The sequence below is a fragment of the Entelurus aequoreus genome, linkage group LG19, assembly GCF_033978785.1.
Source record: "Entelurus aequoreus isolate RoL-2023_Sb linkage group LG19, RoL_Eaeq_v1.1, whole genome shotgun sequence".
Taxonomy (NCBI): Eukaryota; Metazoa; Chordata; class Actinopteri; order Syngnathiformes; family Syngnathidae; genus Entelurus; species Entelurus aequoreus.
This window is the reverse complement of record NC_084749.1, coordinates 41467747-41484201: the sequence shown is the minus strand read 5'-3', so window position 1 is coordinate 41484201 and position 16455 is coordinate 41467747. Positions and strand designations below refer to the sequence as shown.

Below are 16455 nucleotides of genomic sequence, written 5' to 3'. Positions count from 1 at the left end.
AGCGCCAATAAACCTTAAAGGCACTGCCCTTGCGTGCCGGCCCAATCACATAATATCTACAGCTTTTCACACACACAAGTGAATGCAAGTCATACTTGGTCAACAGCCATACAGGTCACACTGAGGGTGACCGTATAAACAACTTTAACACTGTTACAAATATGCGCCACACTGTGAACCCACACCAAACGAGAATGACAAACACATTTCGGGAGAACATCCGCACCGTAACACAACATAAACACAACACAACAAATACCCAGAACCCCTTGCAGCACTAACTCTTCCGGGACGCTACAATATACACCCCCCGCTACCCCCTACCCCCACCACCTCAACCACGCCCCCACCAACCCCGCCCACCTCAACCTCCTCATGCTCTCTCAGGGAGAGCATGTCCCAAATTCCAAGCTGCTGTTTTGAGGCATGCTAAAAAAAATAATGCACTTTGTGACTTCAATAATAAATATGGCAGTGCCATGTTGGCATTTTTTTCCCATAACTTGAGTTGATTTATTTTGGAAAACATTGTTACGTTGTTTAATGCATCCAGCGGGGCATCACAACAAAATTAGGCATAATAATGTGTTAATTCCACGACTGTATATATCGGTATCGGTTGATATCGGAATCGGTAATTAAGAGTTGGACAATATCGGAATATCGGATATCGGCAAAAAAGCCATTACCGGACATCTCTATTACTAATAAATGGAATATTGTCATAGTTAAAGCATAAAAAAGTGTTTACAACCTTTTATTAAATTTTTTAGGGTTTTGAGTGCTAAAACCACTGTGATGAACACATTTCTGCAAAGTAGGAATGTTATTGATAAATGGAATATTGTCATAATTAGAACATGAAAAGGTGTTTGTCTGTTTTGGAACTTGCTTCAGAGCAACTTTTATAAAGTTTTATACATTTTTTTTTTGTTATATATTATTACATTACTTAATTTTGTGGATTAATCTTGGCCTGTGGATTACCGGATTGCTAGGATGGTTGATGTAGTGTCTTAGCGGCAGTTGACAGTAAAGCGTGTTCACTGCAAACTGACACTATTTTTTTATAGCGTGCGTGACTTCAGAGGACGATATATTCTTGCGTCCCAACTTTGGTGTGGTATTGCTTCCTTATTTGTCATTATTACAAGCTGATTATCAGATCCTACCCTTTTTATGCGTAGCAGCGACACCTCAAGTGAATGTGACATTGTGTCATGATTACAATTAAAAGATACTGATAGCCCTATCATTTGTCCAGAATCATAACAGTCCTCCTGGACCGGGGGTCGGCAACCCGCGGCTCTAGAGCCGCATGCGGTTCTTTAGCGCCGCCCTAGTGGCTCTCTGGAGATTTTTCAAAAATGTATGAAGAATAGAAAAAGATGAGGGGAAAAAAATCTATTTTTTTGTTTCAGAATGTTTTCTGTGGGAGGACAAACATGACATAAACCTCGCTAATTGTTATAAATCACACTGTTTATATTAAACATGCTTCACTGATTCGAGTATTTGGCGAGCGCCGTTTTGTCCTACTAATTTTGGCGGTCCTTGAAGTCGCCGTATAGTTTGTGTCCATGTATAACTTTCTCCGACTTTCTAGGACGTGTTTTATGCCACTTTTTCTATCTCATTTTGTCCACCACACTTTTAACGTTGGGCATGAGTGCACAAAGGTGAGTTTTGTTGATGTTATTGACTTGTGTGGAGTGCTAATCAGACATATTTGGTCACTGCGTGACTGCAAGCTAATCGATGCTAACATGCTATTTAGGCTAGCTATATGTACATATTGCATATGCCTCATTTGTAGCTATATTTGAGGTCATTTAGTTTCCTTTAAGTCCTCTTAATTACATTTATATCTCATGTAATATGGCTTTTATTTTTTTGCGGCTCCAGACAGATTTGTTTTTGTATTTTTGGTCCAATATGGCTCTTTCAACATTTTGGGTTGCCGACCCCTGTCCTGGACCAACCAAATTAGGAACCTGTACAAAAAAATAACGGTACTCGGTAGAGATGTCCGATAATGTTTTTTTTGCCGATATCCGATATTGTCCAACTCTTAATTACCGATTCCGATATCAACCGATACCGATATATACAGTCGTGGAATTAACACATTATTATGCCTAATTCTGTTGTGATGCCCCGCTGAATGCATTAAACAATGTAACAAGGTTTTCCAAAATAAATCAACTCAAGTTATGGAAAAAAAGTGCTTCTCATCCATCTTCCGCTTGTATTCATCGTGTATCTCCTTACAATTCTTGAGGAGGTGGGAGATCAAATTGCTCGTATTAAAGGAAGACGTCTTGGTTCTTCCACGCATAACCAACTTTTTGCAGTCATTGCAAATTGCCAGTTTTTTTATCCGTCAGACACACTTTAAAATAATCCCAAACCATAGACATGGTGTCGTTAGTAAGTCACCGAGCGAGCTCGCTTGTTAGCCACGGCTACAGCACCGGCAACAATACACTCTTGTTGTTGTTATGCTGCGCTCGCGGCGGTTTGATGAGGTCATCAAGCGTCGCCAGTGCTCTGTGTACCGTACAGCGGCGTTTTAAAAAGTCATTAATTTTACTTTTTGAAACCGATACCGATAATTTCCGATATTACATTTTAAAGCATTTATCTCTAGTACTTGGTATACATCCCTAGTATCTTGTGAGTTTAATTATCTATTCTCACTGGCTGATTTACTACAAGAACCTAACAATATATTACTGAGTGGAAGAGATACAGCGGAAGAAAAAGTAAAGATAGAATTGCCAAAAGCAAAGTGAAACAGTAAACTAAGGAAAGTAATTAAAAAAAACAAGGTTAAAATAATACAATTTACCAATCTGATTAAAGATGTAAGCCGTCAAAAGAAGCTTCCAGTATTGTGTCAGAACGCTGCATCTGAGATATACAAAAGTGCAAAGAGAAAGTCGCCATGTCTAAACCTTAGATCAGGGGTGTCCAAACTTTTTCCACTGAGGGCCCCACACTGAAATATCAAAGCACGCGGGGGCCATTTTGATATATTTTCATTTTCAAAACCAATAAAATATACACTTTTGTATATTATTTTTGGGGCTCCCTCAAGTTAGGTCCTAGGGACCCAGAAGGGTTTCAGTCTTAAAAAAGGTTAAAAATAAGTCATATATTATTTTTTTCATAAAAGCCTTGAATCGCTAATTCTACTTCATTATTTTTTTTTTTTACATTTTACGAGCTTTTTGTCGAAACCCTGGTTTTTGGGGCTAAAATACAAAATATACAATATTTTTCCCAAAAAGATTTTCAAAGTGGAATATTTGATGTGAAGTAATTGGATCCCTAAATAGGTCAATAATTCATAGCAAAATTGATTTGAATTTATTATTCTTATTTTTTTTTTTTTAGCAAAGACAGTTGTTATTAAATTCCACTCAAATTCTTGGGGATCCAAAAGTGCCCCACTCATAAAAAGATCATGCTTTTTTTTTTCCATTCAACACTTAAATCTCAATATCAGCTTCAGATAATATATAGTGTAATTAGTTTAGTATATTTATTATAGCAATCAATATAATTAGTAATAGTATATAATTAGTATGTTTTTTCTATATCATTTTCATATTTTTGTTGTATTTATGTCCTTTTTGTCCTTAAATCAGTCAATAATTCATAGCAACATTGATTTTGATTCATTATTATTTTTTGAGAAATTATTTTTAAAAAATGGTGTTATTAGAGTCAACTTTGCAACTTTTTCTCGTTGCATTTCACCTATTTGCTCTTTTATTCCACTTTTTAATGTTTTAAAAAAAAAAAAAAAGTTTTAGTATTTTTACAACGATCTGCTGCAGGCCGGTAAAACATTAGCTGCGGGCTGCAAATGGCCCCCGGGCCACACTTTGGACACCCCTGCCTTAGATAGATAGATAGATAGATAGATAGATAGATAGATAGATAGATAGATAGATAGATAGATAGATAGATAGATAGATAGATAGATAGATAGATAGATAGATAGATAGATAGATAGATAGATAGTACTTTATTGATTTCTTCAGGAGAGTTCCCTCAGGCAAATTAAAGTTCCAGCAGCAGTGTAGAGAATTGAGATCAAATTTAAAAAGTAAAAAGTAAATAATGGGGGTATTAATGGAAACAAATAGAAAAATATTACAATAAGAATAAAAATAAAAAGCAACAATGAGAATAAAAATATAACAGCAAAATAAGTATTTGTTCATACTGTAGTTTTGTTCATACTGTAGTTTAAAAAATTTTTTTTAGGTTTATTGAGAAACCGTCCGCACTTAGTGTTAACTGTTAACACACAAGGTCAACAGCATCATCGCAAAGCAGCATATTTTACGTGTGCACCAAACACAGCTTACAGTTCCTGTTTTTTTTGTTTTTTTTTACCATTTCCATATCGTCGTAACACCAAGTCACACCTAAGGTGCCTTCACTGACATTTGGTGCACAGAAATGTCAAAATAAATCACAATAATAATAAGGAATTTGATTGATTGAGACTTGTATTAGTAGATTGCCCAGTACAGTACACATTCCGTACAATTGACCGCTAAATGGTAACACCCGAATACGTTTTCAACTTGTTTAAGTCGGGGTCCATGTTAATCAATTCATGGTAATGGTTCATTTGATTTATTTAGTGCCGTTTTCTAGTGACCCGAATTGCTTCACACTGAGAACCCGTCATTTGTTTCACTCCACATTCACACACAGGTGGCGGTAAGCTTTTGTACATTTTGTACATTTGCAGTCACAGGTGCCGTGGGGTAGACAGAAACATGGCCTCTCCAACCACCACTAAACATTCATTTATATTTATCCAGTGTGGCTTTGCACTGGAGGCAAGGTGGGTGAAGTGTCTTGCCTAAAGACACCAAATCAGTGACTGGGATGGAGAGACTGAGGTGTTAAAGAGGAACTGCACTTTTGGGGGGGATGTGGCCTATTATTCACAGTCCTTATAAGATTCAAGAAACACATGTTTTTTTTGTGGGATCTGAGCCGATGATGTCGTTGTGGCTTGTGCAGCCCTTTGAGTGTCATGTCTGTTGATCATGTTTTTGTTTGGCCATGTGCTGTTTGGTTTTTTGGACACTTAGTTCCTGCTTTTTCACTCCCTTGTTTTGTCACCATAGCAACACATTAGTTTCACCTGTTTCACGTTTGGACTCACACACCTGTGTTAATCATGTCCTCATTATTTAAAGGCCTACTGAAATGAATTTTTTTTTATTTAAACGGGGATAGCAGATCTATGTGTCACACTTGATCATTTTGTGATATTGCCATATTTTTGCTGAAAGGATTTAGTAGAGAAAATCGACGATAAAGTTCGCAACTTTTGCTCGCTGATAAAAAAAAAACCTTGCCCCTACCGGAAGTAGCGTGACGTCGCAAGCGGTAGTGCTGCTCACAATTCCCCGTTGTTTACAATGGAGCGAGAGATATTCGGAGCGAGAAAGCGACGATTACCCCATTAATTTGAGCGAGGATGAAATATTTGTGGATGAGGAACGTTAGAGTGACGGACTGGAATGCAGTTCAAGAGATATCTTTTTTCGCTCTGACCGTAACTTAGGTACAAACTGGCTCATGGGAATCCACACTCTCTCCGTTTTCTATTGTGGATCACGGATTTGTATTTTAAACCACCTCGGATACTATATCCTCTTGAAAATGAGAGTCGAGAAGGCGAAATGGACATTCATAGTGACTTTTATCTCCACGACAATACATCGGTGAAGCACTTTAGCTACGGAGCTAACGTGATAGCATCTGTCTCAAATGCAGATAGAAACATAATAAATAAATCCCTGACTGGAAGGATAGAGAGAAGATCAACAATACTACTATCAGGAGACACCGAACCAAACACTGGACATGTAAATACACGCTTAATGCTGTGCCACCCGTCGAAGCCTGGCAATGCTGTTGCTAACGACGCTAACTTAGCAACGGGACCTTGTCAGATCTATGATAAAAACATTACGCCAGCCAGCCCTCCTCTGCTCATCAAAATTTCGTGCTCACCTGCGTTCCAGCGATCGACGAAGCGGTCGGCGGCCCGGAGACGTAGGAAGTCAAGGTGAGGTGCCGGCGCTAGCGTCTGCTATCCAACAAAGTCCTCCTTGTTGTGTTGCTACAGCCAGCCGCTAATACACCGATCCCCACCTACAACGTTCTTCTTTGCAGTCTTCATTGTTCATTAAACAAATTGCAAAAGATTCACCAACACAGATGTCCAGAATACTGTGGAATTTTGTCGAAGAAAACAGAGCTTTGTGTATTGTGTCCAAACACTTCCGTGGACCTCGCGACGTCACGCGCATACGTCGTCCTCCAAAGGCGTTTTGAACCGGAAGTTCCCCGGGAAATTTAAAATTGCACTTTATAAGTTAACCCGGCCGTATTGGCATGTGTTGCAATGTTAAGATTTCATCATTGATATATAAACTATCAGACTGCGTGGTCGGTACTAGTGGGTTTCAATAGGCCTTTAAGCTTGTAGTTGCCAGGCAGTCGGTGGCGACATTACCTCTGTCATTACCATGCCCTGTTTATTCCCTAGTTTATGCTTCATGCCATGCCACGTAAGTGTTTGTTTTTTCACGTCACAGTAAGTGTAGTTTTTCATGTCCATAGTTTTTGCCTTTGTGCTAGTTTATTATTTTCATAGCCAAGTTTGTTCTCCGCCTTGTGCGCGCCTTTTGTTTGTACCCTTTTGTTTGTTTCTTGTTATAGTGTTAAATTAAATCATGTACACTACCGTTCAAAAGTTTGGGGTCACCCAAACAATTTTGTGGAATAGCCTTCATTTCTAAGAACAAGAATAGAATGTCGAGCTTCAGATGAAAGTTTTCTTTTTCTGGCCATTTTGAGCGTTTAATTGACCCCACAAATGTGATGCTCCAGAAACTCAATCTGCTCAAAGGAAGGTCAGTAGCTTCTGTAATGAGCTAAACTGTTTTCAGATGTGTGAACATGATTGCACAAGGGTTTTCTAATCATCAATTAGCCTTCTGAGCCAATGAGCAAACACATTGTACCATTAGAACACTGGAGTGATAGTTGCTGGAAATGGGCCTCTATACACCTATGTAGATATTGCACCAAAAACCAGACATTTGCGGCTAGAATAGTCATTTACCACATTAGCAATGTATAGAATGTATTTCTTTAAAGTTAAGACTAGTTTAAAGTTATCTTCATTGAAAAGTACAGTGCTTTTCCTTCAAAAATAAGGAAATTTCAATATGACCCCAAACTTTTGAACGGTAGTGTATATACCTTCAAGCCATGACTGGTCTGGTCCGATTGCATTCCGGGAAAACATACCCCCCCATAGTCCAAGTCTTGACATTGAGACACTCTTGATTTAGGGCTATATAAGTAAACATTGATTGATTGAATGATTTGACGCGGGGGGGGGTTTGCATTCCAATTTGTAATAATCGACTCGTTCGAGGTTTTTAGCAATGCAGTTAATGATAGCAATCTATTCTGGCTCTAAACAAAATGTATCCTAAAAACCTCCAAAAATACTTCATTTATGTTCCGTAACCAGTAAAATAACCAAGAGGTACAGTTTTTCTCGCATAGTAACACTTCACCTTGCGACGGCATGCCACGGTATCAGCCGTAAGCTAGCTTCCGCGTCAGCAGCTGACTTGTAATGCGCAACAACACAATCTGAGAGGACACTTATGTGTACCGACTAGAGATGTCCGATAATATCGGACTGCCGGCCGATAAATGCTTTAAAATGTAATATCGGAAATTATCGGTATCTGTTTCAAAAAGTAAAATGTATGAATTTTTAAAACGCCGCTGTACGGAGTGGTACACGGACGTAGGGAGAAGTACAGAGCGCCAATAAACCTTAAAGGCACTGCCTTTGCGTGCCGGCCCAATCACATAATATCTACGGCTTTTCACACACACAAGTGAATGCAAGTCGTACTTGGTCAACAGCCATACAGGTCACACTGAGGGTGACCGTATAAACAACTTTAACACTGTTACAAATATGCGCCACACTGTGAACCCACACCAAACAAGAATGACAAACACATTTCGGGAGAGCATCCGCACCGTAACACGACATAAACACAACAGAACAAATACCCAGAACCCCTTGCAGCACTAACTCTTCCGGGATGCTACAATATACACCCCCCGCTACCCAAAACCCCGCCCCCCCCCCAACCCCGCCCACCTCAACCTCCTCAAAAAAATTTCATGATGCCGAGCGCATATCATTATGTCAATATAATGGCACTCGCATTTACTTAATTTAAGAATATTTTTCAACATATTGAGCAAAAAGGTCTCTTTTTTTTCCTACCAAGAAAAGTGCACTTGTTATTAATGAGAATATACTTATTTTAAGGTATTTTTGGTTTCATTGAGGTTAGCTAATTTTACTTGTTTTGGAAAGTCTTGACAAGCCATATTTTCTTGTTCTATTGGCAGATAATTTTGCTCAGTTCAAATAAAATACCCCTAATTTTTTTTTTTTCTTCTTGTTTTTGAACACTGACTTTTTGCAGTGTTTATCGTTTATCACGGTCAATTTGGTATCAGACTTGACCGTGATGAACACAGTTTCGCGAAGTAGGATTATTACTAATAAATGGAATATTGTCATAGTTAAAGCATAAAAAAGTGTTTACAACGTATTTTTTTTTTTTTTAGGGTTTTGAGTGCTGAAACCACCGTGATGAACACATTTCCGCAAAGTAGGAATATTATTGATAAATGGAATATTGTCGTAATTAGAATATGAAAATGTGTTTGTCTGTTTTGGAAATTGCTTCTGAGCAACTTTTATAAAGTCGTATTTAGAGATGTCCGATAATATCGGACTGCCGATATTTTCAGCCGATAAATGCTTTAAAATGTAATATCGGAAAATTATTGGTATCGGTTTCAAAAAGTAAAATGTATGACTTTTCAAAACGCTGCTGTGTACACGGACGTAGGGAGAAGTACAGAGCGCCAATAAACCTTAAAGGCACTTTGCGTGCATAATATATAATATCTACGGCTTCTCACACACACAAGTGAATGCAAAGCATACTTGCTCAACAGCCATACAGGTCACACTGAGGGTGCCCGTATAAACAACTTTAACACTGTTACAAATATGCGCCACACTGTGAACCCACACCAAACAAGAATGACAAACACATTTCGGGAGAGCATCCGCACCGTAACACGACATAAACACAACAGAACAAACACCCAGAACCCCTTGCAGCACTAACTCTTCCGGGACGCTACAATATAAATCCCCCGCTACCCAAAACCCCGCCCACCGCAACCACCGAAAGAGCATGTCCCAAATTCCAAGCTGCTGTTTTGAGGCATGCTAAAAAAAATAATGCACTTTGTGACTTCAATAATAAATATGGCAGTGGCATGTTGGCATTACTTTTCCATAAATTGAGTTGATTTATTTTGGAAAACCTTGTTACATTGTTTAATGCATCCAGCGGGGCATCCCAACAGAATTAGGCATAATAATGTGTTAATTCCACGACTGTATATATCGGTATCGGTTGATATCGGAATCGGTAATTAAGAGTTGGACAATATCAGATATCGGCAAAAAAGCCATTATCGGACATCTCTAATTATTAGTATTATTTTTTCAATATGTTCATCCAGGCAAAATATTAGAATTGCACTTAAAGTGGTATATAATAAAGGTTGACGTAAAAAAAACACATTAAAGCATGTTTGAACTGATTAAATGTGATAATGGGCAGGAATATTTAATACAAATCTAATGGTAGTTTGCCTTGCTAGCTCAAAATATCAGGTTCAAAATTGAGTGAATGTTATCCTGAGCATGCTCTCAAAGCTTGTGAATTTGTTAATGATTCCATCACATGACTGCTCGGAAAAAACCCATAAAGATAAAGTAACCATTCTCCCTCTGTCTTCCGCATGTTCTTTGTCTCTTTCCCTCTTGCAGGTCTCAGTCCTACTGGCTGAGTCATTTCCAGTCTCTGTTGTATTGTTCGGAGAACAATCAGCTTGGTGCATTCTCTGAGGAACTCCACAGCTGCAGCTGTCGATATGAACACATCCCCTGTCAGCTCCCTCCACCCTGCTCGGTCGGTGAGGGCTCTGCCTGTGCGGAGTGTGCGCCAGACAACCACACCCGATGTGGTAGCTGCAACCCAGGCTTTGCTCTGACACAAGGAGCCTGTAAACCGATGGTGGCCGACTCCACGGAAAACTACTTAGGATTTGAAACGGACCTCCAAGATTTGGAACTAGGCTACCTTCTTCAAAGGGCCGATCGTAGGCTTGAGGTATTTCAAGTGAAACGTCTGAATTTGTGTTCACCCATTTTAAGTAAGACGAATAAAAATAACATAAAATGAGCTGTTTATTGGTAGTTGTACAAACCCCGTTTCCATATGAGTTGAGAAATTGTGTTAGATGTAAATATAAACGGAATACAATGATTTGCAAATCATTTTCAACCCATATTCAGTTGAATATGCTACAAAGACAACATATTTGATGTTCAAACTGATAAACATTTTTTTTTTTTTTGCAAATAATCATTAACTTTAGAGTTTGATGCCAGCAACACGTGACAAAGAAGTTGGGAAAGGTGGCAATAAATACTGATAAAGTTGAGGAATGCTCATCAAACACTTATTTGGAACATCCCACAGGTGAACAGGCAAATTGGGAACAGGCGGGTGCCATGATTGGGTATAAAAGTAGATTCCATGAAATGCTCAGTCATTCACAAACAAGGATGGGGCGAGGGTCACCACTTTGTCAACAAATGCGTGAGCAAATTGTTGAACAGTTTAAGAAAAACCTTTCTCAACCAGCTATTGCAAGGAATTTAGGGATTTCACCATCTACGCTCCGTAATATCATCAAAGGGTTCAGAGAATCTGGAGAAATCACTGCACGTAAGCAGCTAAGCCCGTGACCTTCGATCCCTCAGGCTGTACTGCATCAACAAGCGACATCAGTGTGTAAAGGATATCACCACATGGGCTCAGGAACACTCAGAAACCCACTGTCAGTAACTACAGATGGTCGCTACATCTGTAAGTGCAAGTTAAAACTCTCCTATGCAAGGCGAAAACCGTTTATCAACAACACCCAGAAACGCCGTCTGCTTCGCTGGGCCTGAGCTCATCTAAGATGGACTGATGCAAAGTGGAAAAGTGTTCTGTGGTCTGACGAGTCCACATTTCAAATTGTTTTTGGAAACTGTGGACGTCGTGTCCTCTGGAACAAAGAGGAAAATAACCATCCGGATTGTTATAGGCGCAAAGTTCAGAAGCCAGCATCTGTGATGGTATGGGGGTGTATTAGTGCCCAAAACATGGGTAACTTACACATCTGTGAAGGCACCATTAATGCTGAAAGGTACATACAGGTTTGGAACAACACAAGTTGTTATCATGGACGCCCCTGCTTATTTCAGCAAGACAATGCCAAGCCATGTGTTACAACAGCATGGCTTCATAGTAAAAGAGTGCGGGTACTAGACTGGCCTGCCTGTAGTCCAGCCATGTCTCCCATTGAAAATGTGTGGCGCATTATGAAGCCTAAAATACCACAACGGAGACCCCCGGACTGTTGAACAACTTAAGCTGTACATCAAGCAAGAATGGGAAAGAATTCCACCTGAAAAGCTTCAAAAATGTGTCTCCTCAGTTCCCAAACGTTTACTGAGTGTTGTTAAAAGGAAAGGCCATGTAACACAGTGGTAAAAATGCCCCCTGTGCCAACTTTTTTGCAATGTGTTGCTGCAATTAAATTCTAAGTTAATGATTATTTGCAAAAAAAAAACAAGTTTCTCAGTTCGAACATGAAATATCTTGTCTTTGCAGTCTATTCAATTGAATATAAATTGAAAAGGATTTGCAAATCATTGTATTCTGTTTTTATTTACGAATTACACAACGTGCCAACTTCACTGGTTTTGGGTTTTGTACATACATAATATAATCCTATTAGTGTGGATCATGCACTTTGAATTTAATTCAAGCCTAATCTCTTTGAAATTTACTTGAAGGAGAGATTTAGTATTTGTGGATAGCCAGAGGAATTAATCCGACGAAAGCAGAGACTACATTTTAAAGGAGATGGTTGCAACTTGCAGAAAGTAACAAAATATAACAGGAACACCACCCACGAGCTTATGTTACCATTACAGGTTCAACAGAACATGGAAATGTTTTCAAGTGAATTTATTTTTCCAAAATGACACATTTTATTAAATGTGAATGTTAAATAGGTGTTGGCCATGCGATGAGGTGGCGACTTGTTTAGTGTGCCTCCCGCCAGAGTGCAGCTGAGATAGGCTCCAGCCCCCCCGTGACCCTGAGAGGGACATGCTGTAGAACATGGATGGATGGAAAAATGAATCGTCGGTCAGAGCAATTTGTCTGCTGGTGGCTTGTCATGCACACAAAAGCATTTCGAGAGAAGCAACTAACAATTAGCAGTCATGTTGTTACAATACAATATACATTCAATGAGAGCGAACATTCGTAGCTAACCTTTGCTGAATCGCTATCAGTAGCTCATGTTTATGCGAGTGTGTTACGTATGCAAAAAGCCGGAAGAAGGCAGCGTATAAGCCTTACAACACTCTGGAGAGTTAGCATAATCTAGGCCAGGGGTCGGCAACCCAAAATGTTGAAAGAGCCATAATGGACCAAAAATACAAAAACAAATCTGTCAGGAGCCGCAAAAAATTAAAAGCCATATTACATGTATCATGAGATATAAATTTAATTAAGAGGACTTAAAGGAAAGTAAATGAGCTCAAATATAGCTACAAATGAGGCATAATGATGCAATATGTACATACAGCTAGCCTAAATAGCATGTTAGCATCGATTAGCTTGCAGTCATGCAGTGACCAAATATGTCTGATTAGCACTCCACACAAGTCAATAACATCAACAAAACTCACCTTTGTGCATTCACGCACGTTTAAAGTTTGGTGGACAAAATGAGACAGAAAAAGAAGTGGCATAAAACACGTCCTAGAACAGGGGTCGGCAACCCAAAATGTTGAAAAAGCCATAATGGACCAAAAATACAAAAACAAATCTGTCAGGAGCCGCAAAAAATTAAAAGCCATATTACATGTATCATGAGATATAAATTTAGTTAAGATGACTTAAAGGAAGCTAAATGAGCTCAAATATAGCTACAAATGAGGCATAATGATGCAATATGTACATATCGCTAGCCTAAATAGCATGTTAGCATCGATTAGCTTGCAGTCATGCAGTGACCAAATATGTCTGATTAGCACTCCACACAAGTCAATAACATCAACAAAACTCACCTTTGTGCATTCACGCACAACGTTTAAAGTTTGGTGGACAAAATGAGACAGAAAAAGAAGTGGCATAAAACACGTCCTAGAAAGTCGGAGAAAGTTCTACATGTAAACATACTATACGGTGAGTTCAAGGACCGCCTAAATTAGTAGGACAAAACGGCGCTCGCCAAATACTCGAATCGGTGAAGCATGTTTAATATAAACTGTGTGATTTATAACAATTAGGGAGGTTTGTGTCATGTTTGTCCTCCTACAGAAACCATACTAAAACAAAAAATAGATTTTTTTCCCCTCATCTTTTTCCATTCTTCATACATTTTTGAAAAATCTCCAGAGAGCCACTAGGGCGGCGCTAAAGAGCCGCATGCGGCTCCAGAGCCGCGGGTTGCCGACCCCCGATCTAGGCATTCACATAAAGGTTGCAAAAAGCCGCTTTCAATTCTGTTTGAGTCAAACAGACACAAGATCGTACATGCAAGAAGTCAAAATACCGTATTTTCCGGACTATAAGGCGCACTTAAAATCATTATTTTTTCTCAAAACTCGACAGTGCGCCTTATAACCCGGTGCGCCTAATGTAAGGAATAAGTTTGGTTGAGCTTACCCAGCTCCAAGCTATTTTATTTCGTACATGGTGTAATGATAAGTGTGACCAGTAGATGGCAGTCAAACATAAGAGATAAGTGTAGGGTGCACTTATGAGGGCAATATGTCTCAAGTAAGCAACACCAACATTTTAAATGTTCCATTTAAAATATAGAACATTACACACGGTGCTCAAATATCTATCAAAATGTTTCAGTACGACTTTGGTAAGCTATGAAGCCACACCGCGTGAAAGACATACAAGTATTATTATGGCGTGTGAATAAGGTAAGACATATGTGACCCGTGCTGGCAAAATGAGTCGGAATGCGCACAGGCTAATTTTGAGCTACAGGCAAATAAGTGAAAAAAAATATATCTTGGTTGTAATTGAGATTTTCACAAAAATGAGTCCATAAAGCCACAATCTAGCGATCCCAATCATCGAAATAGCAAGAAAACAGCTTAAATCACCTTTATTTGAAGGTTTTGTACGAGGTATGTCTTCAGAAATTCCTTGAGAAAATCCAGTGTTTTCAACGCTCACTCGCGGCAATAAGGGGGAATCCCCCTAGCCATATTTGGTATCATTGTGACGCCAAGTTTACCTACTTTCTAAAAATGAGCATGGAATTCCCGATGACGCCATTCTGAACCAATAGAATTTGAGTTTTTAAACCTGTCCCGACGTAAACAAATCCGGCTTGTTGCTAAGGGTCGCTGTGAGGCGTACCCTCATTGGTTGAATCACCCCGCGCGGTGCATGGTGGTATCATGGCAGCGCCCTGATGAAAAACAACACACAGTAATTCGAGCGGAATATTTGGTGAAAAAAGGTGATTTTCGAACATTGAATTATTATTTTTGTGGATAAGTTAGACTGTTTTACATTCCGTAATGGATTTAGAAGGTGGAGAGGGTACACAGGCGGTTGCAAGTGCGCTAAATTCACTGCAGTCGGCGAATCTTCTTAGTGCTGCCGGTCAGGAATATTACGGACAGCTGACCAGCTGACAAACTGACCAGTGAACAAAAAAACTGTGACATAGCAGTGTTGACATTTTTGTACATAACCGTTTTCAATAGAGTTGAATATATATTTTTCCTTTAGACATGGGATTTGACTTTAATTGTACCAATTTTGGTGTTGCTACAAGGACTTTTAAGGTATGGTTGCTATGGAGTTTTGTTTTGGAACATTCTGTTCTGGAACAGTAAACTTTAAGCTGTTTTTTCTCAAAACGGACCCTCAAACTTGGTCGACTTCAATCGGATGTAACTCGGTCATTTTCTGTCCGATTCCAACAAACCATATATCATTTTGAAGGTCTTTAGATGGAGAATGTGTAAATAACAATAACTCAGTTTTTAAAATTTCGTCATTGTGACTCATTTTGCCAGCAGAGGTCACATATTATCTGGCGTTTTGTTTCGCAATATTATGCAAAAGCAATTGTTCTTACCTTCTGGTTCCTGCTGATCTGTATTTGGGATCTGCATAAATCTTGAAAAAACTTCTTCTTTTTCTCTATCTTCTTGTTATGGGACATTCATCCTCCGCTGTTGCCATTTCTAATATAAAGTAGTGTAAAGTTCTTACTTATATCTGTCAGTAAACTCGCCATGAAAGCGTTAAAACATACCGGTGTAGTGAGTTTACATTATTCATCCAAGGGACGGTCGGACGTTTTTTCACGGGACACATTTCCGGTGTTGTTGTTTCCAGATGAGGAGATGCTGCTCCGTTATTGATTGAAGTAAAGTCTGAATGTCATTAAAACAGTTAGCTCCATCTTTTGACACTTCTTCCACACCCGTCCTTGCACGCTACACCGCTACAACAAAGATGACGGGGAGAAGACGCTGCCGAAGGTGAGCCACGTAAATAAGACCACCCACAAAGCGACTGTCAGAAAGCGGCTTGAATATGATCCGTAAAACATAATCTATGCAACATTTTGACCACAGAACCACCATTACATGTTATTTAGACCAGAGGTCCCCAACCACCGGGCCGCGGCCCGGTACCAGTCCGTGGATCGATTGGTCGCACAAGAAAATATTTAAATACAAATATTTATTTTAATTTTTTTTTTTTTTATTAAATCAACATACAAAACACAAGATACACTTACAATTAGTGCACCAACACAAAAAACCTCCCTCCCCCATGTATACCCATTCACACTAATTCCCACAAAAGGGTTGTTTCTTTCTGTTATTAATATTTCTGGTTCCTACATTATATATCAATATAGATCAATACAGTCTGCAGGGATACAGTCCGTAAGCACGCATGATTGTATTTTTTTATGACAAAAAATAAATAAAAATACCATACCCCCCGGTCCGTGGGACAAATTTTCAAGCGTTGACCGGTCCGCACTGGTGCGCCTAATATATGAAAAAAGATAAAAAATAGACCATTCATCGGCAGTGTGCCTTATAATCCGGAAAACACGGTAGTTTATTTTCTAAATTTATGAAGAAAACAGGCACTG

At 39.1% G+C, this 16455-nt stretch overlaps 1 protein-coding gene across 1 annotated transcript in view; it reads left to right on the top strand.

Moving 5' to 3' along the window:
• LOC133635372 (BMP/retinoic acid-inducible neural-specific protein 3-like) overlaps positions 1–16455 on the top strand; it is a 233990-nt gene that overhangs the window by 213291 nt on the left and 4244 nt on the right. Inside the window, exon 8 of the mRNA XM_062028512.1 lies at positions 10004–10346. Coding sequence (XP_061884496.1) covers positions 10004–10346 — 343 coding nt within the window. The remainder of the gene's footprint in view (positions 1–10003; positions 10347–16455) is intronic.